The 27,848-nt window shown below is 31.4% G+C and overlaps 6 protein-coding genes across 7 annotated transcripts; 4 read left to right on the top strand and 2 right to left on the bottom strand.

The window, feature by feature from the left end:
• Nucleotides 1–17: 17 nt before the first annotated feature.
• Nucleotides 18–471, top strand: LOC111830571. Its single transcript, XM_023783024.1, has 2 exons — nucleotides 18–136; nucleotides 226–471. The coding sequence occupies exons 1-2, from the start codon at nucleotides 29–31 to the stop codon at nucleotides 427–429; spliced, it is 312 nt and encodes a 103-aa protein (XP_023638792.1). The 5' UTR covers nucleotides 18–28; the 3' UTR covers nucleotides 430–471.
• LOC17887195 lies at nucleotides 467–2,945 on the top strand. 2 transcript variants are annotated; one of them, XM_023783023.1, is made up of 9 exons: nucleotides 467–672; nucleotides 771–908; nucleotides 995–1,104; nucleotides 1,174–1,297; nucleotides 1,376–1,496; nucleotides 1,584–1,796; nucleotides 1,886–2,155; nucleotides 2,254–2,480; nucleotides 2,570–2,945. In XM_023783023.1, the coding sequence occupies exons 1-9, from the start codon at nucleotides 589–591 to the stop codon at nucleotides 2,840–2,842; spliced, it is 1,560 nt and encodes a 519-aa protein (XP_023638791.1). In that variant the 5' UTR covers nucleotides 467–588; the 3' UTR covers nucleotides 2,843–2,945. The 2 variants fall into 2 exon arrangements, with proteins under 2 accessions (XP_023638791.1, XP_023638790.1); XM_023783022.1 differs by having other exon boundaries at nucleotides 2,248–2,480.
• On the top strand, nucleotides 2,893–3,890 carry LOC111830427 (purple acid phosphatase 7-like). The gene is made up of 4 exons (XM_023782253.1): nucleotides 2,893–2,922; nucleotides 3,021–3,149; nucleotides 3,511–3,575; nucleotides 3,680–3,890. The coding sequence occupies exons 1-4, from the start codon at nucleotides 2,893–2,895 to the stop codon at nucleotides 3,888–3,890; spliced, it is 435 nt and encodes a 144-aa protein (XP_023638021.1).
• Nucleotides 3,891–10,256: 6,366 nt separating this feature from the next.
• On the top strand, nucleotides 10,257–10,853 carry LOC17887334. The gene has a single exon (XM_006292616.2). The coding sequence runs from the start codon at nucleotides 10,350–10,352 to the stop codon at nucleotides 10,824–10,826; it is 477 nt and encodes a 158-aa protein (XP_006292678.1). The 5' UTR covers nucleotides 10,257–10,349; the 3' UTR covers nucleotides 10,827–10,853.
• On the bottom strand, nucleotides 10,821–12,721 carry LOC17886578 (pentatricopeptide repeat-containing protein At2g01860). The gene is made up of 2 exons (XM_006290359.2): nucleotides 12,583–12,721; nucleotides 10,821–12,432 (listed from the first exon to the last, which is right to left on the bottom strand). The coding sequence occupies exon 2, from the start codon at nucleotides 12,428–12,430 to the stop codon at nucleotides 10,976–10,978; it is 1,455 nt and encodes a 484-aa protein (XP_006290421.1). The 5' UTR covers nucleotides 12,431–12,432; nucleotides 12,583–12,721; the 3' UTR covers nucleotides 10,821–10,975.
• A 934-nt stretch (nucleotides 12,722–13,655) lies between these two features.
• LOC17885628 (probable xyloglucan endotransglucosylase/hydrolase protein 27) lies at nucleotides 13,656–15,927 on the bottom strand. The gene is made up of 4 exons (XM_006291403.2): nucleotides 15,575–15,927; nucleotides 15,391–15,491; nucleotides 15,023–15,231; nucleotides 13,656–14,354 (listed from the first exon to the last, which is right to left on the bottom strand). The coding sequence occupies exons 1-4, from the start codon at nucleotides 15,756–15,758 to the stop codon at nucleotides 13,847–13,849; spliced, it is 1,002 nt and encodes a 333-aa protein (XP_006291465.1). The 5' UTR covers nucleotides 15,759–15,927; the 3' UTR covers nucleotides 13,656–13,846.
• Nucleotides 15,928–27,848: the final 11,921 nt, after the last annotated feature.

Below are 27,848 nucleotides of genomic sequence, written 5' to 3'. Positions count from 1 at the left end.
TCAAAAAAAAAAAAAGAGAGAGACGCTAATGGAAGTAATAGAATCGAACGGTATGGCTGATTGGGAAGTATCTTTTGCGAATGCTGCGGCAAAGATCGGTCCATCAGACCTTGCGAATTACCTCGAAAAAGTGCCGGTACGTGCATATTGCAACGTGAAACTCTGATCTTAATCTCTCTCAATAAATCAGGATTTCAATTTTTGTGTTTGGGTTGTTAATAATAGGACAAGTATCCGCCTGTGCCGATGTTTCAAATATCGAGATTTCTCGATTTCTATGACACTGCACTTCCCGGAGTATCATGCCCATGGCTTGAGATGTTCAAGGATTCTAATTTGCCCAGGGTGTTCGATATGATCGATGCGAGCTATTACTTCTCTTATGTTTTTGTGTGTGAATCTATATTCTCTAGGTTAGTTTTATCGTGAGGCTGATGATGATTTTTTATATAAATAATTAAACAGGTTCCGTTATCTCATATCCCTGAACCTGTCTACCAAGCATCAGTCGATTGGTTCAACCAAAATGTTTCTGAGAGATTACGCAGTCTCTTTGTATTGTCCACATTTAATTACATTCTTTCTGCTATGGTTACACCACCAGGAAAAATTCCCGTGGGTTTTCTTCCAGTTCCAGCAGGTGTCAGCGAAGGTACTTGTCGCGATTCTAAGGTAAAAAACTTTGTCGCTTTCACTAATGTCTTGGAATGGTGTATCCACTTACCTTTGTTTTCACTAAATCAACTATGTTCTATTCTTTTTACGATTAGATGGCAATGCTTGTTACATTAGCAATGGTAGTGCGTAGCAAACCTCATGTCTTCGTTAGGGTTTTGCCCTCTCTGAGGTTGAGGCGTATGTATAAAGGACGGGGCCATATTGCGCTTACATTTTGGTTGATAGCTCAGGTTCGTATGTGTACTAGGCCCAAGTGTGTTGAAATTTTTTTTCTGTGTGATCTGTATAGCTCTAGTCAACTGTAAAATGTGGACAGGCCTCCAAAGAAGATTTATCTGTGGGCTTGCTTTCATGGGCGCATAACTTGTTACCTCTAGTCTGCAGCCATCCTCAGTCAACAGATACCGCCCTCACGTTGGTTGAGAAGTGAGTCGAAAGTTTGTTTTCTTGTGACTTCCTTTTTTGCTATATATACAGTACAATTTTCCTTTTCAGGATTTTGGCCAAACCAGATGATCAGGCCAGATTTGTAAAAGCTCCTTTCTGGGAGGGAGTGAGACTTATTCCACCTTATTCATTTGAGATCTTGCTGCGGCTTACATTCCCTGCTTCATCCGTGGTATGTTTTACTATTGCAACTTACAAAACTATAACCTTTATGCGTCTGTCGATTCTGATCACGCATGTGTGCACACAGCCTTCTACAAGTAGGTTTAAGGCAATTTATCCCTTGCTGAGAAAAATGGCTCTTGTCCGTACATCAAGAAGGCAGCCAATAGAAGAGATATTCATCTTTTCTTTGAGATTATCTGGAGAAGGTATTATCTACTAACAAACCAAACCTTGAATCCTCTTTTGCTTCCCTCTCTCTTCTCTCCAAATAATCTGTTATCTTTTTGTTGCAGGAAATACTGTTTTAGCCGAGGAAGCTAGATCAATCGCTATCTGGTCTCTTACCGTAACCAAGAGTTGCTGGAATCTCTGGGAGAATCTCTACAAAGTGAATCTAAAAGCAACTGTTGATCTTCTTAAAAAGATTGTAGGGAAATTCAAGGACGGTGTAAGTGAGAGAATGAATCAACAGATATTCACTTTTTCTTTGATGTTAGCTGGAGAAGGTATTAGTAACAATCCAATCCAAGCCTTGAGTTTTCTGCTTCCCTCTCTCTTCTCCAAATAGAGTTCTGATAAGTAACGTTGTTGGCAGGAAACCCTGTTTTACCCCAGCAAGGTACCACAATCGCTATCTGGTCTCTGACCACAATCGTTGATTGCTGGAAGCAGAGGGGCAATATCTCTGAGGAGAATCTAGAAGCTTGTGTTGCTATTCTTAAAGAGCTTGTAGAGAGATGTAAGGATCATTCCCTCAATCCATCATCATCACCAAGTTATACTCTTTCACCTTCACCAGGAAGCAAGGCATGGAAACAAATCATTCGAAAGATATTTACTCTCTCTTTGAAATTAGCTGGAGAAGGTAACTTTACTAACAAACCAAACCTTGAAAATTCTTGAGTTTTTTACGCTTCCCTCAGAAACTTCTCCAAATAGAGTTCTAATGTTTTACAGTTACAGCAAATCCTGTTTTAGCCAAGGAAGCTATAACAATCGCTATTTGGTCTCTGACTGAAAATGTTGACTGCTGGAAAAGCTGGGACAATCTCTATAAGGAGAATGTAGAAGCTAGTGTTGCTCTTCTTAAAAGGCTTGTAGAAGAATGGAAAGATCATTCCCTCAAACTATTATCATCTCCTAGTGATACTTTCACTCTTGGTCAAACTATGAAGAGCATCATGCTACAGGTTAATGATCCTTGCTCTTCTAAGCTTAACTAAATTCACCCTCCACTCAGTTGTCATTTCATCTCTGACCTAACCTGTGATGTTTTTAGAACAAAAATGCCATCGCTGGAGGAAGTGCCTTTGGTTCTCTTTACCAAGAAGCTGACAAGTCCTGCGAAGTGATCTCGTGGAGATTATCTCCTGTAAGAAGCACCCTTAAAGATACAGCCAGTACCGCTGTTGTTGTAGTTGCTTCTGTGTTTCTAGCCGCTTATGGACGTGCCCTATGTGGGCATTCGGTTTTTTGCTTTTGTTTGGGTTTCTGGTTTTATTTTTGCGGTTTTCCTGTTTTACTGAAATTGAAATCATATATAAATTTGTAATTCGGTTTGGTTACGGTTCAATTTTAATGGTTTTATGGTTTTATAAAAATATGAAACCATATGTTTCACGGTATGGTTTGGTGCACTAGAAATTTTACTTAAACTAGTGCCAATGTGTTGCAAGGAGTGATCATGTCCGGATTTAGATTTTATCTTAACTTTTTTATTGAAATATTAGGATTTAGATTTAGCGATTAAAAATTCGCGTGCCACATTGAAATTCGTCGTAGGACATCACGGGATCAAAACCGCAAGTCATCATGGTGTTACTCAAGAGCTCATAGATCAACCTCTTCCAGTTCTAGAGGTAATTATATAACCATTCATAATTATCATTTTTCAGCTACCATGTCGATTATAAACCTATAACAAATTATATAACTATTCAAAATTTTGTAATCGCTTCATCTATCTCTTTTAGCTTTGTTGATTTGATTGAGTGCATGGACCGAAATCTTTGGTGTGTTATATATGCTTCCATGTTTTTACTTTTTTTTGCCATGGAACCATTTGTTATAGGTTTATAATCTTGGATTGTAACCTAAACTAAATTTTCATTTTAATGAAATATTTACATTCTTAGCAAAAAAAAAAAATACCATGTTAATTTTATTCGTTTGTTTTGATATATAACTAAACTATGGTAAGCTTTTCATTCAAAATTGAAGGATAACAAAGTGGACTTGTACATCAACGGACATGATCACTGCTTGCAACACATTGGCACTGACGGGTAACACTACTTTTACTTGCCTCTTCTTTTGATGCAACTTAGATTAACATGGATGAATAGGATAATAATAATATTTTTTTTTACTGTTTTGTGTATTTGTAAAGTGAAACCCAATTCCTAACAAGTGGAGGAGGATCAAAGGCATGGAGAGGAGATGTTCAGCCATGGGATTCAAAAGAACTCAAACTTTATTATGATGGACAAGGATTCATATCTCTTCACGTCACTCGCTCCCAAGTTAACTTCGTCTACTATGATGTTTTCGGCAATGTTCTTCACCAATCTTCATTGTCCAAAAGATCTCTTTTCCTTTAAAACATGTTTTAAATAATTTCTATATACTGTTTATTTATAAAAGATCTATCGATGTAATGCTATTGAACACAATATGTGTGTAAGAGTGACCAGTTTCTCATAGTATCTTTCTCTTGTAAACCTTTTTGTTTTGTTATTTCAAGTGTTAATCTCTCTATTTCAGTCACAACCACTTGCATTTTCTGATTGTCTCTGGTTTAGATTTATTTAAGAAAGCTTGCATATTAGACGATCTAAGTTTGAAAGTGATAAATTTATGTATAACTTTTAGTTCCATGATTGAAATGATTAGAGACTTCATAATTAACTTTTCTCTAACAACATGCAATTTATAGGTAAAGAAAAGAAGAAGATACTAGCATCAATTTACATGTTCCATATTTAAATTTGAAAAAGTATTGAATTTTGGCACAAACTCGATTCACGATAATACATTTGTAAAACAGTTTTTTTTGGTGGCCGATATAATTCTAAATTCATTCCAAAAACAAAAACTAAACTGAAATTCTTATGTTTTTTTTTTGTGCAAATTTTTTTTTCCTAAAATGGTTAAAATGTGCTAGCATAATATATCATTATCATACATTTTTGGAAAAAATGGACCTTTCAAGCTTTGAATTATGGCATTAATACTTTACAAAAAGAGGGCAGTATAGAATGGTGTGAATTCAGTGTAAACAATAAAAAAAAAACAAGTCAAGTTATATCAAAAACTTTGCCATCAATAATGTCCACACTAAAAAAAAAAACTATTTCAATCTAGTTAAGTGCTAGCCCAAGAAATTATCCGCTTACTTTTTAAGTTATGACTTGAAACTATTCGCTAATATATATTTCTTTTTTGTATCCCCAACGCAAGTTACGTTCTAAGACATCCATTTTTATGGAATTGTCATTCGATTTTCTTAATAAGTCAACTGGCAAAAAAAAAATCATATTAAATAGTGATTATAACTAATTGTTTTGATTTCTCGGCCATCTCAGCGGAGGACAGAGTATACAACTACTTTCAAATTCAGTTCCCAAGACCGTTAATGTATGATTCCTATGTTGTTATAAGTAAATACAAACAACACAAAAAGGTTAAACGGTTCTTCATTGAATTCTCAACTTTAAAAAAAAAATTGAATTTTTTTTACCTATTGTATCTTCATAGATCCATTGTCTCTTTGCTAGGTTTTTCTTTTTTGGATCACCATTTAACTTTGGTTTTTGTGAAAGGATGAAGATCTGATTTTTATTTTTATTTTGGTATTAGTTGCTTTAAGTGCATTTCATGTTCTATTTTTAGAATTAGCGACATGGTCTTGTTTACCAGAAAATGACTTTAGCTGATATTTATCTAGTAAGGTTGATTATTAAAAAAGTGATTGAAATTTTTTGTGAATAAATTAGTTAACTATTAGTAATTAATAGCTCGGACTCGGATAATGGATTTTTCACATATTATACGTAAAGGAAACAAATATCAGCTTCAAATAATTCGGTCAACTTTTTATTTCGTTTAGTTAATATATATATATATGAAATGTCAAATTACAGTATAACAATTGATGCCAAGTCATCTTAATTAGAGGGGTGTATTCAAAATAGAATTTTAAGAGATTTGAGTTTTATTGGGGTTTTAAATGATTTTGATGATTTTAGGGAAGTTCATATGATTTTTGTAAAATCCTTTCAAATCTCACCAAAAACTATGGGATTTGGATTTCTGTATTTTTAACTAGGGAAATCCTCCCAAATCCTCTAAAATCCTTCAAAATAATTAAAAGCCAAATCCACAAATTGTTTTCAATAACAGTGGATTTTAAGGTGGATTTTGAAATCATTAGTTGAATAACACTGAATTTCATGAGACTTTTTAAAATTCATGTTAAATTTCACTTTGAATACACCCCCTTAGTTTAGGAGTTATTTTAATTTTTTAGTGAAAATTTCATTTGGTCGTTAACACAATCCCATAAATTGGAAGTGGAGAATAACTTTACACATTCCCATAATATAAAGTTATCGCTCATCATTTCTTTATCATACTGAAAGAATTGATTAGTGTCTCGCGAATATATAATCCTATAAGTTAATACCCATTTTTGAGAAACATACAGAGTGAAATCCATTATTAATATTTTCGTTTTCTCCAAATCTAATTTAAATGTGAACTAGTTAACTAATAACAAAATGTTCTTTAATTAAATCTATTATGAAAATACATAATATATATATATACACACGCATACTTTTACATTATTACAGATATTCACAATTATTATATTATTTTTCCTCTTGCTTTTATTTTATTTTATTTTTCTTACACTTGTCCACATAACATAAGGACTAGCTATATAGATATATAGATACACAATTAAGCCACACGAAAATCCACCATAAGCTCCAAAGGTCCATCACCCTTACATTTCTTTTTTTTTACCAAAGTCTCTCTCAATCGATAGCTTGAGGGAGATAAGTCGATCGAAGTCATATATTATTCGTTTGTAATTCAACGGCGGTCCAACAACCAAAACCCGATGGCTACGTAGCTTACGTTGGAACTAATCATCTCAAGCCTGTCCATTGTTGCACATGAACGTCATCGTTTTCTTTTTGGTTGCTTCCATAGTTCCATTATCCTACAAGCTAAATGTTTCTGATTCGTATATGCATGTAGACATTGATTGGTCGATCATTTAATAATTTTGTTTTGGTTTTGTCTTAAAAGGCCCATTTGGTCCTAGAAGGTGTGATAAGGGCCCAATTTTGAATGGTGATAATTAAACAATAAAAAGCCCTTAAGAAGTCAAGTTATCTACAAATTTGCCATCATCTTCAAGAGACGTGTAGCAGAAGAAACAGAGGAAACTGAAAAATAGGCTTCTAGTCTCTTTACGGGTACGTACATGGAGGAATCATGGAGACGAAGAAGAAGTGACATTTTATGCGTATTGTCCAAGCCACTAAAAGATACGATTCTTCTTCATCCTCTTCTTCGCAGAGATTTCAAATGGATAGAGATAAAAGCAAGAGAAGCTCTGAAACAACATGATCAACAAATCGAATCTCAAGCTAATGAAAAACCAAGAATTATCGTCAAGATATCATTAGATGTGGTCAGAACCAATGATCCAATCAGGTTTGAAGAACCACCTGAGATATCCGGATGATCGTTCCTCACAACTTCAGCTCTTCATCTAAGAACACTTTCAAACAGTAAAAATATACCTATATCTTTAGAGAAGTTAGTAGGGCTTTCAGCTTCTTGTGTGGTTTTGAATGGTTTTATTTTGCTCTGAGCTACTGACTTCGAGGATGAACTTGGTAGAGGGGGCTTGCACCTTTAGCTTTTAGCTGTGTGAGGTTCCTTTTCAGAGAAAGCTCATGGACTAAAACGAAGAATCGGTCTCACATGACGAAGGGGGAGTTTGTGATCGATGATTTGGAGTTTTACCGTTGACGGCTCAGTCTTGGACCTCCTGCGAAAGGTTTCTAAAGCTAGTCACTAGTCGTATTAAGGTGTCTTACAATTTGCTTTCGCCCTTCTCCTTTTGCAACTCATCCGGGAAGGACTTCATAAACGTCATCGCTTCATCTTGTTCCCATAGCTTATTGGCTTGGTTGAATAGATGGACCAAAAATTTGGTTTAATTACCGTCTTATGCTTTCATGTTTTTATTCTTTTTTGCCATAAAACCATATGTATACGTTTCAATTCTTTGGATTGTAACGTAAACCATTTTCATTATTAATAAAATATTTACAATTTAGCAAAAAATATATATATATATATATATATATATATATATATATATATATATATCTATATCTTATTTTACATCACGATTAGTGTATTTTCTTGTATATTACTGAGAATCCAACAAATTCGATATTTTAGAGCGTTATATATATCCAACTATATATGTAAGAAAACATTCTCCAAAGGTTGTAATATATAGATTAAACATTAATTCTTGTATAATCTAAAGTTGTATAATAATAATTGGGAAGTCTATACAAAATTTGGAATCTGAGAATAAGACAAAAGATCGGCGACAAATCCTTTTGGGTGAGAACGTGATTTAGTTGTGCTTCAAGATTAATTACCCTTGTAATCATGGTTTCACAAAACTGGAAGAACATTTGAGTGTTTAGTCTCACGAGTTAATTAGGCATAGATTACACATTTTACTTATATATTACGTAAACATGTACGTAGAAGTACTTGATTTGAAGGAATTTAAGTAAAAATTACCTGCATACCAACCATATTATATTTTGCCATCGACATCATACAGTATATGTTATTTTTATTTATGTATCACCGAATTAGGTAAATGTTAATCACATCTTTTTACTATTTTGTATATCAATGATTAAAAATTGATAATATAACTAGATTGTGCTAGAGAAAAAAAGAAAAAAGAAAAAAGAAATATAGTTACCGTTAATTAAGAGATCGTTAATATACTTATTTTTAGGTACGTATAATATGCCTCTCCAATCATTAAGTCCTTTGGTTCATCAAGATATATATCTACGACCGATGCATGTTGTGTCCACGAAGAAAATATCAACAATCTCTACAAAATAGGTATATTAAAGAAATTAAAGTTGTATCTGTTATTATGAAAATGATATTATTATTAATTTGTTCTTGTTTTTGACCCCAAAATTACAAAGCATTTGTAGATTTTTAAACAATCCATTGACAGTCCCAATCCATGAGTATGGAACTGAGTTCCGCATAGACATTGCCTCTATAATCATGACTTCATAATACTGAGAGGAAAAAAAAACATGGCAATAAGTAACTGTAAAAAATATTTATACAAAACAGTAAATATAATATATTTTTATTCATTTAGTTTGTTTTTAACTAAAAAGAAATAGTATTATCGTAGAGAATAAATGTATTATTTAATGATAAATTATATAAATTTGTTAGAACTGTTCAATATTTGTACTTACCGCTATACCATGGTTTTAATAAGCTAGATGCATAATAAAGATTGGTAATTGATTCTTGAAATTAAGAATCAATCTCATCGTCAAAAATATTTTTTCTAATCGAAATGACAAAATCAGTATTTAAGTCATTTTTCAAAATTTTCCATATAAATTGAAATATTTACGTCATTGCATGGACTAGATATAATCCATAGAGTTTGACGACATTGACTAGACATAATTCAAAGAGATTTGATGACAGAGTGTGATGATCATGTATAATGAAATACAATAAATGCAAAGATTGACGACATGAGGATCGTTAAGACTGAAAAGAAATGACCCTTGAGTCACTATGTTGGAGGTATAATTTTTGTTGTTGTGTACTCTTATTCCTTATATTGATGGATTGATTGATAAACTCTAAAAGCAATTATGTACCAAATGATTTTTTGAGGATATAAACCTTTATATTGATTGATAATCAAGCTAACTACGACAAGGAAAATAATAAAGTAGACATATTCTCCTTTGGAGTTGTGATGTTCTAAGTTATTACTCGGCGAAAGCATCCATGGAGACACTTCCACAAGACAAAACTCCCGAAGTACAATTATTGTAGCATTTGTGATTTATTAAAATTTATGGAAACGCTCAATCTTAATTTAGGGAATCTTCACGGAACTTTCACGGAATATCCAATTTGGCCTTCTAAACAAGTCAATAATTATTCTAATTAGATATTTTGATTTTTCAACCACTTTTCTAGGTGGAGTATACAACTATTTTGATCTTTGGATTTTTTATAATTATTATTAGAGTAAAACCTCTATATATTAATAATTTTGAGAGTGTAAAATTTTATTAATTTATAGAGGTATTAAATTATCAATATTAATTTATGTAGATTTTTTCTATCTTATATTTTTGTAATTTTCTTATTAATTTTTTTTTGTTACAATTCATATTCTTATAGAAATTTATTTATTTATAGTTTTCTTTTGCTTTAAAATTTACATATCCTTGTTTATATATTTTTTTTAATCTTGTAAGAGATGAGCTCCAACAAGAATGCAATTTTAATAATAAGCATATAATTTACTATTAGTCATAAGTTTCCTAATTTTTCGTAGAAATAAATGTATAAAATTTGCTTTTTGGTTGTTGACAACAACATGGATAGAAGTTCAAACTGGGATTATCTTGAAAAGTTATGTAGATGGATTCATTATCACTAGAGTTTTAAAATTTATTGTTTATGTTTAGGATTGATGTTAAGTACAAATGGAATTTTATTTAGTTCCATACAAGGAGCAAATGGGCCTTTTAGGCCTTGAATTTTGACATTAATACTTTACAAAAAGGCCCAGTTTTGAATGGTGAGAATTCAGTTTAAACAATAAAAACCTCCCTAAGAAATCAAGTTATCTACAACTTTGCCATCAATAATGTCCACACACACACACACACAAATTATCATCTTAGAGAGAGGTGTAGTAGAAGAAACAGAGAAAACTGAAAATGGTGCTGTTAGGTTTCCAGACTCTTAATTGGTACGTGCATGGAGGAATGATGGAGAAAAAGAGACAATTGATGCATATTGTCCAAGCCACTGAAAGAGATGATTCTTCTTCTTCACAGAGATTTCAAATCGATAGAGATAAAGCAAGAGAAGCTCTGAAACAGCTTGATCAACAAATTGAATCTCAAGCTGATGAAAAACCAAGAAGTATCGTCAAGACATCACCAGATGTAGTCAGAACCAATGATCCAATCATGTTTGAAGAACCACCTGAGATGTCCGGATCGTTCCTCACAACTTCAGCTTTTCTTCTCTTAGCTCTTACCTTGTTCTACAACATTTTGTTCATTACAGTGATAAAACCATCCATGGATGGACCAGAATCAGTTCCAGAAGAAAACAGACTTGCTATGTCTGATTCTGACATTGTGAAGTTTCCACTTTCATCTTTGCCTGAAAACACTTTCAAACAGTAAAAATATACTTATCTCTTTACATAATGATTAGTGTCTTTTCTTGTATATTACATCTTCATTGTTGTCAATGCTAAAATGTTCACATAAACCACAGAAAACTGAATAGTGAAAACAAAATTGGAACTCTCTCTTTAGTGCAAAGAGTTTCTTTACTGAGACATTGTTAGCTTTTCGAGCTGCAACAACCTAAATGAAGTATCTTTATCCAACCTCAGTCCAGCATCTTCAACTTCCTTGCATATTTCTTTACACTTTGTCAATCGCCCTGAAGCAGTGTAAACGCTAATCATATCGCGATAAATATCATATGTTGGCGAGAATCCAGCTTCCTTCAGTTTAGAGTAATATCTCATCGCCCTTCCCAAATCATCCAATGCCACAAATAGTCTAATGACTACTCTATAAGCTGGAAGATCAAGCAGACAGTTTGATTCCTCCATCTCCCAGACCACATTCATCGCCTCCCGGTATTTCTGTTCTGAGTACCTGCTATGTATCATCGTAGTGTACATTACAACGCTTGGTTCTCTGTTTGATTCTTTAAACCAGTCAAAGAGAGATTCAACGAGCTCAAATTCTCCCAGTTTCACACATATCTTCATAATACCTGTGCAATCCTGTTGGCTCAATTTTAAATCTTCTCTTTCTTTCAGTTCCTCGAGAAGAGCAACTACAAGATGGTATTTGTCAGGGTTTTTAGCTATTTCCAGAATCATCTTCACGTAAACACTCGAGTCGAGTATACGATTGTTACTCTTTGAGATCAATATAAGCTTCCGAGCTAGATTCAACCATCCGCCTTCAATGCATCCCTTGATCATTGCTTCAATTACGTTCTTGCTAGCCAAACTATTGTCGAACTTAAGCAATTTCAGCTCGTGGTGCTTCGCTAAAACCTGAATAGTGGATGCGAGAATCCGGTTATCTGGAACTAAATGAGAATGCTTTCCAGCCCAATGATATGTCTGTAAAGCTCTCTCAGGCAAACCCATATGACCCAGCTCTCTAATGGTCATAGAGAGTGACCCTTTACGCAAGAAGCTAACCCATTTATTGAGAACAAGAGAGACATCTGCATCAGAAGAAGGCAACCTCTTGATCTCTCTAGCTAAACCAATGAGAAAGCTCGGATCTTTATGCACTTGCTTCGATACAGAACACAATGCAGCTGATCTTATATTCTTCTTTGGAGTTGGAAGACCCAAAGGTCGTAACTTGTGAGGTTGAGGAAGTGGTAAAGGCCTAACTCGAATCGGTTGTTCGGGTTTTTGAGGAATCCTTTTCTGAAAAAGCGACGAAATCGCCTCTATTTCTTCTGGTTCCCATACAACAGCATCATCATCCACTAGTTCTTGATCTTGCACATCATCATCATCATAATCATCCACTAGTGGTTCAACTTTGGGTTTCCTCAGAAACAAATTAACACCAAAATCAGGAGGAAGCTTCGTACGGCGTGGATTACGGAGATTCTTAGTGAGTTTCTTAGAATGATTCCTTTGAATCGCATTGACTCTTGTTACTCCTATGTTTCTGATTCTTCTACTGGTTTGAGGATTCAATTGGAAGCTAAGTGACGAAGAGACAGGACAATGCAGTATCATTCCTAAAACACCACGAAATCACGGTTCTCTAATTCACGCTGAATCAAATCGAATCCAGACTAAGCAGAGATTAAAAATCCTTAAGAAATCAAACTCAAAACGTTTCTACAATAGAATCGGGAACAGCGAAGGTTTTGAAATCGAACACAAACCTTAGAAAAGGATTAAACTTTAGGTATAGAAACGAAACCCCATGAAGAATACTGAAGCACTGTATTAGTCTAAAGAGTAAATTTCGAATGAAGCTTGCCTCAACCTAAGAGTAAGAACGAGCTTGAGATAGATAGAGCACACAAGGGTAGGGAAGAAGAAGAAGAAGAGGAAATTTGTTTTTTTTCTTCTAAATAATCAATTACCCGGTTCGATCAAACCGACCCGAAATGACCCGACCCAACTGAAATCGAAAAGGCCAATCTTTTAAAATATTTGAAAAAGTTGGTTTTGGGGATAAGCATTAAACAAGAGCTGATGTGTGGCGGAACCTTTGGAAGCAAGTAGAGTGTTTTAACCAGTTGGGTAATAGCTGGCAAAAAGCAAAACATCAACCTCAAAACGACTAAACACAAATAAGAAATGTGCTAAAGCCAATTTTGTCTAGTTTTTTCACAATTCTATCCATTTGATGGTCCCTAAATTTGCCAAATTTGACCTCTATGTAAAACTAAATTGTTTTTTTTCTTAATTTTCATTCTCTTTTGTGTTTTCATAATTTCGCAGATTTATTACTCTACAACTAAAACTCAAAACGACAATTCGAAACTTAAATACTCAAAAATGTGAAATTGGTCTTATACTATACAAATTGGTCTTATACTATACATTAGTTAATAATGAAAGAAACAAAGGTTATTTTTTGGTAAATGAATTGTTTACTCAGCTCAAAATTTGTTGGAATGCAAAAGGTACAATGTATGAATTACATGAAATTGTCGTTGTATGTTTTTATACATATATGTGCATGAACATGACCACACAAAATTAAAACAATATTCGTTGGACCCATTGAATAAAACAAGTACAAGAGAGAGACAAAACTTTCGTCTCACATAAAGTACCCAAAAATTGAATACAAAATATATAGTATAAAATAATTCGATCAATAAGCCAAAGAAAATGATAACAAAAATAATATTTATTCCAAGACAGCTGAACTTACATATATATTCGTAAACGACAGTATTTACAAAAACAAGACAACAATTTGTAATATTCAAACTCGGAAAAATCTCTCAAATAAAAAAATTAATTTATTTTCTTCTTCTTTTTATATATTCATATACAAGCAACAAATGACAAAAATGCCCCCTCTAACTGTGAAAATGCACTGAATCATAAATTAACCAATATATGGACTTATTATAGAAACCCCCAACAAATCTCACTCAACACCATATTATTGACTATATATCTTGTTATTCATATCGACTCTGTTCCATCGACCCTGCTTCTCTTGCTACGGTGCTTTCCACTGCGGTGGCGCCTCGGGATTCCGCCAAATGTGACTGGATCATAAACCCTAAGCCTTTGAGCCTCTGCGGGATTTACCACACACTCGGATAACGCAACCTTGTACCTTGTCCTATCATAGCAATACGAGTATGTCATGTGTTTCCGCCTGAAAATGTCCATTTTACTCCTCTGCGTCGGGGTAATCTCCTGTGCCGCACTGATATCCTCGGCCGCTCCTTCATCACACCTCGGAAACTGCTCGATTGGGTCCACGGGACAGCCGTGAAGGACTAGATCAGAGAACCGCGCGATGTAAGGCGCATATTTGTAATTTACACCGTACTTTCCACCATTTGTTGCCCATTTAGAACCGTCCCATATTGTTGTGTAGAGAGACATCGGCTTTGATGGAAAATCACCGCCCATTGACGCTGTTCGTTTGACCTCTCTGATCGGAACACTGTCTACAAAGAATCTGCATAACCAACAATATCACAACTTAGTACCCACAAAAAAAGTAATAACCAGGGAAAAGGATTTGATTGTTAGCTATAAAGAAAAACATATTTAGATTAAGTAAAGATAGATACTGCATGGGTCATTGATGCCATAATTGGACAAAATAGGAAAATTGTGATCTTGATCAATACACTAAAACTACAAGCTTAGAAAGATAACATTTTTGGCATAAAAAATTTCCAGCTTTTGATGAACTAAGTAAAAGATTCTCAACTTGTGAACTGGACCCCCAAAGGAAAAAACATACTCTCTCTATAGGGTCTCTGCTGATGCCAAAAAACGAAAGCTGTAAACCATTTTGGGGGCTCACACACCCGAAACTGACAGGAACAATACAACCAAAAGCAAATGATGTCCCAAGCATCACCAAAAACTTTCCACAAGAAGGAAAAAAACTTAATATCCACCAAGAAATTTGAAGCATAGTTTTTCAACAAAAAGATCCTCCCATCATTAAAACCCCACTTGGGTTTCCTTAAATAGAAGATGACATTATTGAATCCAGAACGCTTTAAAATCAAATATGGGGTCAATCGCCTAACCTCCTTTCAAAACTCTTAACGTTATTGAGTTAGCTAAATAACAAACACAGAGATTAATAGAGAATGATGTTTTTTTACTTACATGATGTGAGAATCAGACCAGAGGATACTGTATTGATGAAAATCTTCGGTTGGATCAAACCAGAGATTATATCTCTCTTCTCTTCCCAAATGAGTGCTTCCATTACCGTAGATGTTTGTCTGAATCCTCCACTCTTTTCCTCTAATGTTACCAAGAAACTCAAAATCTATCTCATCATGGTTCTTCTCATACATATCTCCATTGGACATCTGAAACCATAACAACCAACCAACAAAAAAATCAGATTATTACTTAATACTAATCCCAAACCAATAGTGAAATTAATCAAACTTATAAGAAAAAAAGATCCTTAATTGGTAACCATACATAACAATGAACCTAAAGATAAATCAGATTATTTTACTTACATAAAAGGCAACAACAACTCCAGCTGAATAATCAGAAGGTAATTTGATAGAAGCACTGAAGAATCCATGCAAGTAAAGATCATTTGAAACAAACCCAGAACCTGCAAAAAGACCAAACCATCACTAAACCGAGAGAAAACAAAGAAACAAGAACAGAGGAAAGATGAGAAGAGAAGAACCGTACCGGTCCTTTCATCGAGCGTTAACCGGACAGATTTGCCATCTTTATGAACAAACAAGTTCTTGTCACCGAAAAGTTGAGTGTAACCTTCTTCAAAAGATGTGACTGGAAGGTTCTGTAGAGCGAATCCAGAAACTAAACCGGAAAACAGAGACATGAAAACCAAGAAACGACTCAAAGTTTCCATTTTTTTTTTGTAATAATCTTTTTGCACCACTAACACGCTTCTGTATGCGTAGATTGAAGAAGAAGAGCTTATAGAGAAATAAAGAGAGAGAGAGAGCGTTAAGAGATAACAGCTTGCGTAGAGAAGCTATGGAGGTTTAGAGAGAGAGAGAGAGAGAGAGAGAGAGAGAGAGAGAAGGAGACGAAAGAGAGAGAGAGTGAAGAATATGGTTTCCATCTGGCTTTTGGGTGGTTTATATTTTCGATTTTTTACAATAAAACAAATGAATATATTTATCTTTCCATAATCATTAATTATGGTTTTTTAATTTTACGCGGTGGTGACATTACAAGGAAACAATCTAAATAATTTTTAAACAAATGTTAAATTGATTTTTATATATTTATATGTTTTGGATATAATTAGGTATTAGTTTCCAGACTAACTAGTTAATTATCGTCAAGAAACGCACAGATATTTATAAAACCATGTTTCCTAATATTCTACTATGTTTCGTTTTTTGATATATGGTTTAATTATAAGATATTTTGTATTATTTTTTTGTGTGTTTTTGTCACATTATGGAGATATTTGTATTCAATGGGTTTCCTTCTGCGAGAAGTATTTTTCATCGATAAGTCTTTTGCAATAACAATAATGCACCTCTAAATACGTGTTCTAATTAGGGGTAGAGTGTAATTATGGTTTCTGAGACGAAAAAAATGCTAAATTTACTGCTACTCTAGTAATGAATAATGAGCTTAAATCATTCATTACTTTTTATGTTTGTGTATACTAGTGTAGATACAAATCCTTTTTAGTTTACAGATGAAAATATATACTTTAATATGTGACCTCATAATATATGTATATTCTCAATTTCTAAAAATAAATATGTAGAACGTATAATAATTAAGAACTTAAGATGATGGAGAGAAAAACAAAGAGAAGCAAGAAAGCATGAGAGGCTTTGCTTCTTACACATGTGTCCCGACAAATAGTCACAGGTGCTGTATCATCATCTCTATTCTTCAACCAAACACTTTTAATTCCGTAATCAAATAACGTTGTAATATTTTCACAAGATCGTAATCGATTAAAAAAAACCAATAAAAAGAAAAATGAAGAAATGGCCTCATGGTACCATCATTAAAATTGGTAAAATTATGAAATTTGATTTAAATTGTTTGTGTATTTTTTGCTTTTGTAGAGAGGTTTCTTTGAGAAGGGATAAAGTGCAAAAAAATACCAAACAAAAAAAACTCAAAATACAAAAACCAAAAAAAGAAAAGAATATAAATAAATTTTGAGTAGTATAAATTAAAAAAAAGCTGTGGACCAGAGATCTCTCCTCGAAGACAAACGGGGTACATTTTAAGAAAAGTTGAATCATTTGGGTTCTTTTTAAAATAAATTTATTGAGACTTTCGGAGTCAAAAATAAAAGGGCGTATCATTGAATTTTCTCAATACTTTACTTTTCTTAAATTAAGAAATTGAAATTTCCCATAAAGCGCAATAACGGTGTAAATAAATAAAAGTCAGATTTGGGTTACGCCGTCCCATTACGCCGTCCCTTTGGTACATTCCCTAAAATACCCTTCTCCAAATAAAATACACGGGTGGTGTTTTCGTAAATAAGGCTGACACTGAGAGGACAATAAGACATTTTTGCAAACGGTAAACAATTTTTAAAAAAATAACTCGAGTGGCTCCGTCTAATGAGAATCGCGTGAAGGAGACGCGGGTTTTTAAATAAAGACACGTGGCGAGTAAGGTGTGGAGCGAGTTGGGTTTTTCTTTTAAACGGTAACGTTTGGCGCCGCGCTTTGTGCCAATGAATGCATCCTCTGAAAACGGTGTCGTATCGATCACTGTGTGTTGTGCCAAATTAGCATTTACTAATACGGGAGTGATACCTAACTATATAATAAAAGTATATGACTAAATCATACATATTAATATAAGGTGTGGCCAAAAATACAACAATAAGATTTAACCAAATTGAACCAAATTATATATTAAAACATGCACATTAATTTTGGAGTAGACTGTATACAACAATTTACATAAAAAGCTGATTAAAACATATACCTGTCTTCCACGTCAGGACATACATAGCAGCCGTTGGATCTCTCTATCAGACGACCCGATAAGATTTCTAATTAACAGACACGTATACATATTACTGCCTGGTGATACATACAATAATTATTCTTTTCTCTACGATAATAATATTATGATTTAATTTATTTTTTTATGATTTTACTTTTACGAGTTATTTAGTGGACGGGAAAAATACTTTTATTTATTTAAATATCTGAGTAAGGTTACAACTTACAACGGTCATAGTGGCCAACAAGTCTACTAATAAGTGTAGTTTAGTAGAAGAATAATGTTTAATGCTAACGTGTGCGAGATTTAGCATAAAGCATACACAAGTGAATCTATCAATCTAGTGGAGTAATTAGAAGATCCTAATGTGAGAGTATTCACGTGTGGCTTTTGCATGGGTCTAATCCCTACGGATCAATATGTCATTTGAGCGAATCACAGTCGTTGGTATATGCATGTGGATTTTTCACACGCAATTTTATGGCAAAATAATAATTTCTCCTATGTATAAAAAATTTATCTGTATACGCATATATCATTGTTTTAAACAGTGAAAATAAAGTTAGAGTTATGTATAAGACGATGTACATTGACATTTTGAATTCTCTTTTTGTTAATACATACATTTTTTTGGATTAATGTTAAATTTATTCAGCTGACTAGTTTAATAAACTTGGTTAAGTAAACAATATGAGTAATGGTTAATCTAACTAAAAGAGAGGGAAAATTTTTTTAATAAATACTGAATAAGAAATGGTTCAATGTTAAATTAAAAATGTCTCACTCGTCAAAATAGTTTTTATATAATTACTATAATAATATAGAGAAATTCCTTTGAATACCATCATTTTAGTTTTTCTTCCAAAAATACCATATTTGTTTTTTTCCCAAAAATACCACAAAATTTTTATTTTTCCAAAAGTACCATAAACATAAAAAGTTAATTTTTGAAGATGTAAAACTTTTCTTTTTAATGTTTGGGTTGACTCTTTATACTTAAAATATAGTTTTTAGGGGTAGAGTTTAGTGTTTAGAATTTAGAAATTAGTTTTGACTTTTAAAAAAAATATTTTAGTTTTGTGGTATTTTTAGAAAATAAAATTTATAATGGTATTTTTTGGAAAAAATATTCATTTTCATAGTATTTAAGACAATTCCCCTAATATAATATACATATATATACACACACCTTTTATCAAAAATAAAAGTTCCTTGAGCGTAATTAATTAAGAACATACTTCTTAACCTTTCCAGTTTTTTCATAAATGTAGTTGTATTTTGATTCTGCCCATGAATCTATGAGACACACACAAAACATTTGAGTATTTTTTTTTGTTTGTTTACATTTGAGTATTTGAATAATATATTTAGTGTAGTTTGTTGTGGTTATGTCACCTACCATTCAAACTCATAGTTAGAGTAAAATCGATCATCCGTATTGTTTTAGGAAATAAAACTAAAATAATTTGTTTAGGTAAATACGGATTTACGTTTATAAAAAAATAGATATCAAAAAAAAAAAAAAAATTATTCCATCTTCATTAATACTAGGTTTTAACCCGCGGTACACCGCGGACGATTTTTTGACTAAAAATTTTATATTTAAATTATATTTTTTTAATTTTGCTTACTGTTTAAAATTGTGTAACTGTATTTTGATTGTGAATTTTATTACTTATAAACTTTTTGGATAATTTTTGTAACTAATTTTTTTTTAAATTGTATTTGTTTATTAATTTTTAAGTATTTAAGATTGTACAATGATATTGTGATTGTTAATTATATGATTTAACCTGTGGAATACAACATGACAAAGTGTTTTGTTATATATAACCATAATTTAATCAATTTAATTAAGTATGTATAATATTTCAAATAATGATATGATGATGCCGTAACATCTTTCATTTAACTCATTTTATTTTAGACTAAAATATTTTGTGTGTAAACAGCCCGTAAAAAAAATTATAATCATATTTATATCAACTCAAACCCGTTCAATCAAATTTATGTAAACTCAAACCCATTCAATAAAATATAATCATAGTTATAAGCATATTAGTCTTATTTATAATGTTTTTGAACCATTGTCTAATTTTTCTATCCGATGTGTGACGTTGTACATTTGTTTTTCTATGATTCAGTAATATATGTCCGTTTTCAAAAATTCAAATTACAACATATGCGAAAAAATTATTTTTATTATAGATATATTATATGTAATAATATAAATTTTAAAACAAATTAGATCATATAAAGATATTTGAGAGATATTCAATTTATTAAGGAGATATTTTAGAAAAATCTAAGTAGTTGTAGATCTTTTACAAATTTAAACCTTATAAATAGTAAAATTATAGAATTGGCAAGGGTTTATGATTGCAAATAATACAAAATAAAAAGTTATTTTTCAAAATATACTTCAAAAATGTTAATATAGATGCCAGAAGAGTGCCACTTGTGAGTTTATGAACATGACGGAAATGCCCCTGTCAGTGAAGTCATATTACCTGTCTCCGTTTGGATTCTCCCTACTACTTTACAACCAACCTCTTTTGTCTTATTGCGTGTGAAACCATACCAAACTATTTTTTATTTATATAAAAATCATATTTTATGTAAATACAAGTATTATCATATTCCTTTTTCTTTTCCCAAATACTAGTACATATTAACTGCCGTCAAAATGAAAAATTATGTGAAAACTATTTAGTTATGTCTTTTATAATTATTTTATTTGATCACTTAAGATGCATATTTTTGTAAAACAAAAAGAATTCTCGATTTGTTTATCTACCAAAATATTATTTTGTCGTTATATATATAGTTAATTATTATATTTTATTAGTAGTTAATTATTATATTTTATTAGTTTTAGGCATAGTTATCAGTCAATATTTGTCGAGGAACTTTATAGTTCCGACATAGTCGGTTCACCATTCCTAATGTAGTGTGTAATTAAATAATAGTATACGTGACACAAACGACAAATGATAAAGCTAATAACCATGTGATTATATAATTATAGTTTAGATCAATATTGTTATATTGTGCAGCATGTGAATAATTATTGCTTTGTATTTAGCTAACATGTTCCTGTTTGAATATACCATATCTCAAAATAATTGTTTAATGTAAGAAAACGAATAAAAATGATGATTAGTGTTTCTCAAACGGTAATATCATTAACTAGCTAGAATTTAGGATAAGCAACAGCATATACTCAAAATTGTATTTAACGGTTGTGTACATTATGTTTTTATTGAGATTAAACCATTCTCGTATGATTTTATTTTATTATGAAACGTAATTATATTATGTACGTAGCTTACTAAGAGAAACTCAGAACTTTCTCGTGTATATAAAACTGGAGCTTCAGATTTTGAATATAAAAGATAGGCTCTATACAATCATTTATTTTCTTTTGTGTGTTATATTAATCATATAGTATGCAAGTGGATTTTTTTTTTTTTTTAATCATAATTAGATCGATTCCGCCGAACCAATGGTAGTGAGACCAAACGTTATGTAGTGTGGACTGTGGTGGGGTGCAATATATTTCATCAAACTAACAAATACTATAATACAAAGAGATTATTTAATAATTGTTACTATTTTATTTTATTGTATAGAATTTTGGTTCTTTCTTCGTAGGTCCGTTTCTAATAATATATTCCCGACATCAGAAACATACAATACAATGCGATCTTCTTCACAACCACTCCATCTATTTATAATAATACGTGTAAAAATCTCAGAGTGCTTGCTAGCTAGCTAATAAGCTTATCTCCATTTGTGGTATGTTTGAGCTTGCTTGAATCACATATTGCATACATTTTTAAGTCTAAACTCAAATAATATGGCTTTGGCATGAACTTTCTTTGCATCATTCACTATGAAGAACCGAAAGTTAAATCTGATAAAGAATGAGAGAAAATACACAAACTTGGAAAAGGTATACGTTAAGTCTTAAATATTAATAGTGACATTTTTCTTTGTAGTTTCTTTTTGTTTTCTTTACGTGAGTGGCTGAGTGCTAGTGGACGAATAGTTTATGAATCATGATTAAGCAGTAGGGTTCATTCATCACATCGCGCGATGATCCCATAAAGGAATCATTAGCTCTTTACCTCGAAAATTAAAACTTGAACGTTCACAAACCGTGATATCATCACTTTAATCATATTCTGGATTAATGTAACAAAATAATTAAGTTTACTCATGATTAATGGTTTGTATCTTATTTAGTTACCGCAATTTATTTTTATTTGTACATCTGATTTGTAGGTTAGTTAAATCATCATATATATATATACTGTTATATAGAAGTTGACATATACTTATAAAGCGAAGTGATCATTTATAAACATGAGGATGATGTCGTTGTTGGGAGTTAGAGTTACGTGCAAGGTTTAGCAAAAAAAAAAGTTACGTGCAAGTAACTTAAATGAAATAAAAATCTTTGGTTGAGAGATATAGACAGGGGAGGGCTTAAGATAAGTGTGAAGTCGTGTTATATATTATGGATAGGACTGTTTATGTGTATATATTGTTTTTTTTTTGTGGATGTGATTTTTTCCGTCTCAATCTCGAATTGCCTCATCACTTTTTCGAACCATTGTGTGGCAATACATCCTAACCCTCGTGACGATTTTGATTTTGAACAGAAGAAAAAATATATTGAGAAAAGCAAAGCTATACAAATTATAATCAATGAATCTTCTTTCTTGAAAACAAAAATAAATAATATGTATAAATGTATAAATATGAATAAGTGTGTTATCTTATCCATAACTTGAAATGTAGTTCGTGTGGACCAAAGACATCAATGGGTCCATTGCTGTATGTCGTCCTAAGAGTCAAAAACATCAATCCTCAAACTTCGAATATGCATCTTATAAATTATTTATTTTTTGTGTGTACGAATTGAAAAACATATACTATCATTTTCTCGTATTATTATTTAATGGTGATTTTATGTCATTGTGATTAATCGAAGTACCTTCTTAAATAGGGCAACACCTGTGGCGCTGATGGGACGTTCATGCAACCTAACAACAGAAAAATATAAATTTTTGAAAATTATGATTACAAATTATATAATGTATGATTTTTCCAAAATTAAATAAGTTAATATTTCATATTTTATTATTATGTGATAAATGTTATATTTAGAAACACAATTTCCTTCAATTGACCATTTTTTTAATATACATTTCATTCAGAAAAAAAAACTGAGAAAAGTAGGTATAGGCATTAGGCAACTTCATGACAGCTGTGGACCAAAATATTAGGCAAATTATTAAATCTAATTATATCATTCCCCTAACAACATTTTAAAGGTGATAAGATTTGTGTAATTAGTATGGCTCTGCGAAGGTTTCGTAAACAAAAAACAATGATCATAAAACAAATGATTACTCAATATCATATGTATGAACGAATGAGTATTTAACATTGAAAAAGTGTAAACAACTAACGTATCTCTGTTGTTAGTTTTTTTATACATATATAGTCGTAGATTAGTATGCAATCTCATATTTTGATTTTACTTCTAATAAGGTCTGGTGCACAAAACAAAATTATGGACATAAACAAAGCAAACAAAACGTGTCATTCTTAAGTGATCTTATGGATAAGGAGAAGAAAATAATCCTGAAATAGAAGTATATGTATAATGTCTTGGGAAAACTTTTGGAGAAAACAATGATTAACAAAAGAGCTTGTTAAAAATTGGTACTCAAAAGATCTGAAAACAAAAAGTAGATAATTTTAAAATTAGATCTCTCTCCTCACCCCTACCGAAATTACATTTTTACTCCTAATTCGATTTAACAAAAAATAAATAAACTGATATTTGCAAAAATAGCGTATCATGTAAATTGTATGTTATCGCTATACATTATAAGTTATTTGATAACTTCATAGTTATATAGTTAAATTATTTATAGTTATTCATATGTTAGCACTATTAACTATGTAAATCATATGTTACCGCTATACATTATAAATTATTTGATAACCTCATAGGTATATAATTAAATTATTTATGTTAGCGCTATAAATTATAAATTATTTGATAAACTCATAATTATCGAGTTAAATTATTTATTATATAATTGATATCAACTAACTTATATATTAATATGTTAATTTATTATGATACTTCATCTGTTATGTTAACTTATACATAAGAAACATATAAATGATATGATATAAACATATAAACATATAAATGATAAAAGAAAAAAAAATATAAATGATAAGTAAAAATTGTTCTAAAATTTTATGGATATCTATTTTGTTATGTGTTAAAATATTTGTTATCTATCTTAGGGGTAGCTTTGTCCAATTTAAATAGCCAAGAGAGAGAACTAATTAAAAAAATAACATGTATAGATTCTTAATTTTTTATTTATTTGAGTACACCCATTATAGTTTCCCTTAACAAAAGCACTAAAAAGATTGAGAAGAGTGCTTTGAGAATTGTGTGGCAAATACAGTGACAACTACTGTAATCCACCGTAAAGTATAAACCACTATAAAATCATTATTATCTCTTAGACCATGTCCAATGCAAGGTTGTTAACTTATTTCTTAGTAATAAAAGGCAAAAAAATAAATCAATAATGATAATTAAGCTAAATATTGTATCTTAGTTAAGATATTTATAGATTGATTTTTAGTGTTAAGTGTTGGTATTTGAGTGGTTTGGATTTAGTAAAAGAAAATAATAATAATCTTAAAAACTTTAAATTTAGAACTTTACCATTGGAAGCAATATTTCTTTCATCTTCAAAAATTTGTTAATTTCAAAACTTGTACTTTCTTTTAATTACAATAATGCTAAAAAACTTGTTAACAAATTTAGCATTGGACATGCTCTTAATTAACATTATTTATTGGTATTAGTCATCTTTTCAAACCTTATAAAGTATACTTGTTATTTTTGCACTTCCTTCCACACATATTGACACATAATATTACGTGGTCTTCCACATAGTATTATTACTACTTCTTACTGGTTTAGTTATAGTACTATCGTTTAGTTCTGTTGTTTGTATTTTTCTCAATTTCTTTTTTTTAATATACCCGATCGCCTGATCCGATCAATTTTTGAAAAAAACATACCAAAATATTATAATGTGGACTCGTTGCCAATATCTAAGTGTTAGACTATCACATCGCCTGAATTCAAAATAACGTTTGAGTTTTTTTCTATTATAGAAAATTGGCGATGTCCCAGGCCTCAATTATCAAGCCCAGTAGAGCCCATAGCTGTAATATATAAATATCTGATACATCGGAATGGGAAATCAAATTATGCTTACAAGTTACAACAAAGGTTTTCACTTTTCAGTGAAACTAATTGTTTAGTGTAATATTGTTGACAGAAAAATACATTTCATCACTTTAAGGTTCAACGGTAATGATGAAATAGTCTGCTATATGCCTATATGATAATTTCGTTAAAGAAAAACGTAAAAAAGACTAATTCTGAAACTCAAAATAATATGAGCAAATTGATTCTCCCAAAGAGACTAGATATAAAAAAAAGTTGTTTCTACGTACGTAGAACTTATGAGAGCAACTCCAAAGGTCCAAACCCATTGCCAAGAACTTCTTAATTATGTTTACAAAAATACAAGACCATTTGCTTAATACTAGAAAACTAAAGATTCATAAAGAATTAACGTATGAAGTGAAGACTCGTAAGTACAGTTACATATGCATGAGTGTGGTCGTCCTATATCTTTGAACCAGCCCATCTCAATAAGGTCTTTAATATATGGCTTTTTCCCCAGCCCCCAATACAAAATACTAGTCCAATTATGAAATCTCGTGTAAAGCCCACACAATGATTGAAGTCGTATATAGAAAAATACAAAATCTTTTAAGGGTCGAAACCTTTTTTGATAAATAGTAGAACCAAAACAATATGAAAGCATAAAAAAGCTTTTAGTAATTGCCAGTTTAAGGTGTCAACAATAGTCAACTTACTATATGGGATTTAAACACTTGTCTCTTAACCCTCCCTATATGTATCTTTCAACCACTAAACTAAACTAGTAAAAACTTCAAGTTTAGTGTATGTGCATATGTACATGGTCAGTCTTGATTTATTGAAGACAAATAGTACACTGTATGCTAGATTTTGTGTGTCATTTTGAGTGTGAAATCTTTGGATTTTTTCACCTAATTACGTACAAATAACTTTATTTCTTGGTCAAAGAATCATTGATCGATGTTGATTTATGAGTGATAATTATAGTTTAACATAGGATATCATATTTAATGAATGTAGTTGATCTTATCTCTATAGAATATTCTATTCGACTTTTGAATTACGATTGATTGAGATAGTAATTATCAAATCGTGATTGTTTATATATATAACCTTTGAAAAAGGGACAAATTACAATAGTCTTGCTTTTTTGACTCACAAATAGTGAACACTTTTGTGTGAACTGTTGAAAAAGTTAACAGTAACACTACTACAAAAAAGATTATAACTAACGAAAAATATAAGCAAACTAATCTATAAAATACTGTGGGTTGGTTTTTGTTTTATGTATTGGTTTAATGGAGTGATATATTGTCGAGACTCGAGAGCATGTGACCAAAACATAATTAGGGAGTAAATTACAAACACTTATAAATAGAATATGATACAAAATCTGATAAAATCTAAATAAAAGAGTGTAATTTGTAACCACTAAATGATTTAATGATAATAATAAAGTCAACATTGAATCTCACATGGCCGACACTCACACATTTTGTTAGCACCACTTCCTTTTTTATGTATCCACCTTTTGACACCCTCTTTGTGTGCTTCTAAAATCCACATATTCTAACTTTTTTACATCTTTGTGAATTAAGAATCAAAATTAGCAAACTGGTCGAAAAATAATCATGTTTCCTACATTAACATATATATGCTTTTATATGAATCTAACGCCGGAAAACTATAACTAATTCATCCAATAGTTCGAATCGAAAGAACTTTTAATCAGTCAGTGCTTACTTAGGAATGATTAACTTGATTGCATTGGAGCACATTTAGGAGTTTATTTAACTTGATAGCAAGTCTAAAGAAGACATTTGTCTTGTAAAAAGATCTCAAGATACAACTCAATAAATATACAGAAACATGTGTCATACTTTAGGAAGTGGTTACCTAGAGAGAACCAACAACTATATTACATGTTTCCAAAAATTGCAGATTTCGCTGGAACCAAAACAAAACCTAATGACAAAACCAGTGAATGAGATGTCATCCTCACCAAAACTTTGTTGCTCCAGTAGACCAGTATCACATATATATTGTCATTTATGTTCTAATTTGCACTAGAGATTGAGTAGCAACGTTGCCACCACCACAATAAAGATCGCATTCTTCAACGTTTTATGCGAGGTGTAAGAGATAGAGGAAACAACGGTCAATGCCAAACCCATCACTTTCTTTTTATTTATAAGTCCTTTCCCTAAACAAACCATACATAACAAAAAAGAATATTTCCATCGACCCATTATTTCTCAATCTTCAAACAATTCTTTTCAAGCATTGACTAATATAACATATATTCACACAATTTTGTTAGGTTTTTTACAATATGTTTGTCCACGAAAAAGTCCCCAAAATAATGTGTGTTTAAACATACTTATAATTGATTTAATTTTAATGAAAATTTCAGAATAAAGAACGGTTTAAGTTTCTTCTACTAGAGTTAGAGATCTTTCAAAATTTTACAATATGACTAACAAAAAGAAAACTACAAAAAAAGAAGCAGTCTTTATAAAACAATGTGATTTGATATGATAATTTTGTTTCATTCACAGTTTTAAAAAAAAATCCATGCACCAACCAAAACTCATGCAATTTGTATCCAAGATTCACGTACACGTGGACAGATACCATGGGCCTTACGAGTCAGGCCCATTAATAATATCACATAGAAAAGAGAGAAGTGGGGGGTAGTTTCGTAATAACAAG

The sequence above is a fragment of the Capsella rubella genome, unplaced genomic scaffold (assembly GCF_000375325.1).
Source record: "Capsella rubella cultivar Monte Gargano unplaced genomic scaffold, Caprub1_0 scaffold_5, whole genome shotgun sequence".
NCBI lineage: Eukaryota > Viridiplantae > Streptophyta > Magnoliopsida > Brassicales > Brassicaceae > Capsella > Capsella rubella.
The sequence above is the reverse complement of the archived record's forward strand: the minus strand, read 5'-3'. Positions and strand labels throughout refer to the sequence as shown.

Bases quoted from the DNA above. Each gene is read 5' to 3' on its own strand.
- LOC17886578 (XM_006290359.2), bottom strand. From the start codon at position 12,430: ATGATACTGCATTGTCCTGTCTCTTCGTCACTTAGCTTCCAATTGAAT.
- LOC111830571 (XM_023783024.1), top strand. From the start codon at position 29: ATGGAAGTAATAGAATCGAACGGTATGGCTGATTGGGAAGTATCTTTT. The intron at 137-225 runs GTACGTGCATAT...TGTTAATAATAG, and splicing joins ATTACCTCGAAAAAGTGCCG to GACAAGTATCCGCCTGTGCC.
- LOC111830427 (XM_023782253.1), top strand. From the start codon at position 2,893: ATGAAACCATATGTTTCACGGTATGGTTTG. The intron at 3,150-3,510 runs GTAATTATATAA...TCAAAATTGAAG, and splicing joins AACCTCTTCCAGTTCTAGAG to GATAACAAAGTGGACTTGTA. The intron at 3,576-3,679 runs GTAACACTACTT...GTATTTGTAAAG, and splicing joins CAACACATTGGCACTGACGG to TGAAACCCAATTCCTAACAA.
- LOC17887195 (XM_023783022.1), top strand. From the start codon at position 589: ATGGTTACACCACCAGGAAAAATTCCCGTGGGTTTTCTTCCAGTTCCA. The intron at 1,298-1,375 runs GTATGTTTTACT...GTGTGCACACAG, and splicing joins CATTCCCTGCTTCATCCGTG to CCTTCTACAAGTAGGTTTAA. The intron at 1,797-1,885 runs GTATTAGTAACA...CGTTGTTGGCAG, and splicing joins TTTGATGTTAGCTGGAGAAG to GAAACCCTGTTTTACCCCAG.
- LOC17885628 (XM_006291403.2), bottom strand. From the start codon at position 15,758: ATGGAAACTTTGAGTCGTTTCTTGGTTTTCATGTCTCTGTTTTCCGGT. The intron at 15,232-15,390 runs GTAAGTAAAATA...TTATGGTTTCAG, and splicing joins GAGTTGTTGTTGCCTTTTAT to ATGTCCAATGGAGATATGTA. The intron at 14,355-15,022 runs GTAAGTAAAAAA...TTGGTTATGCAG, and splicing joins TGGTCTGATTCTCACATCAT to ATTCTTTGTAGACAGTGTTC.
- LOC17887334 (XM_006292616.2), top strand. From the start codon at position 10,350: ATGGTGCTGTTAGGTTTCCAGACTCTTAATTGGTACGTGCATGGAGGA.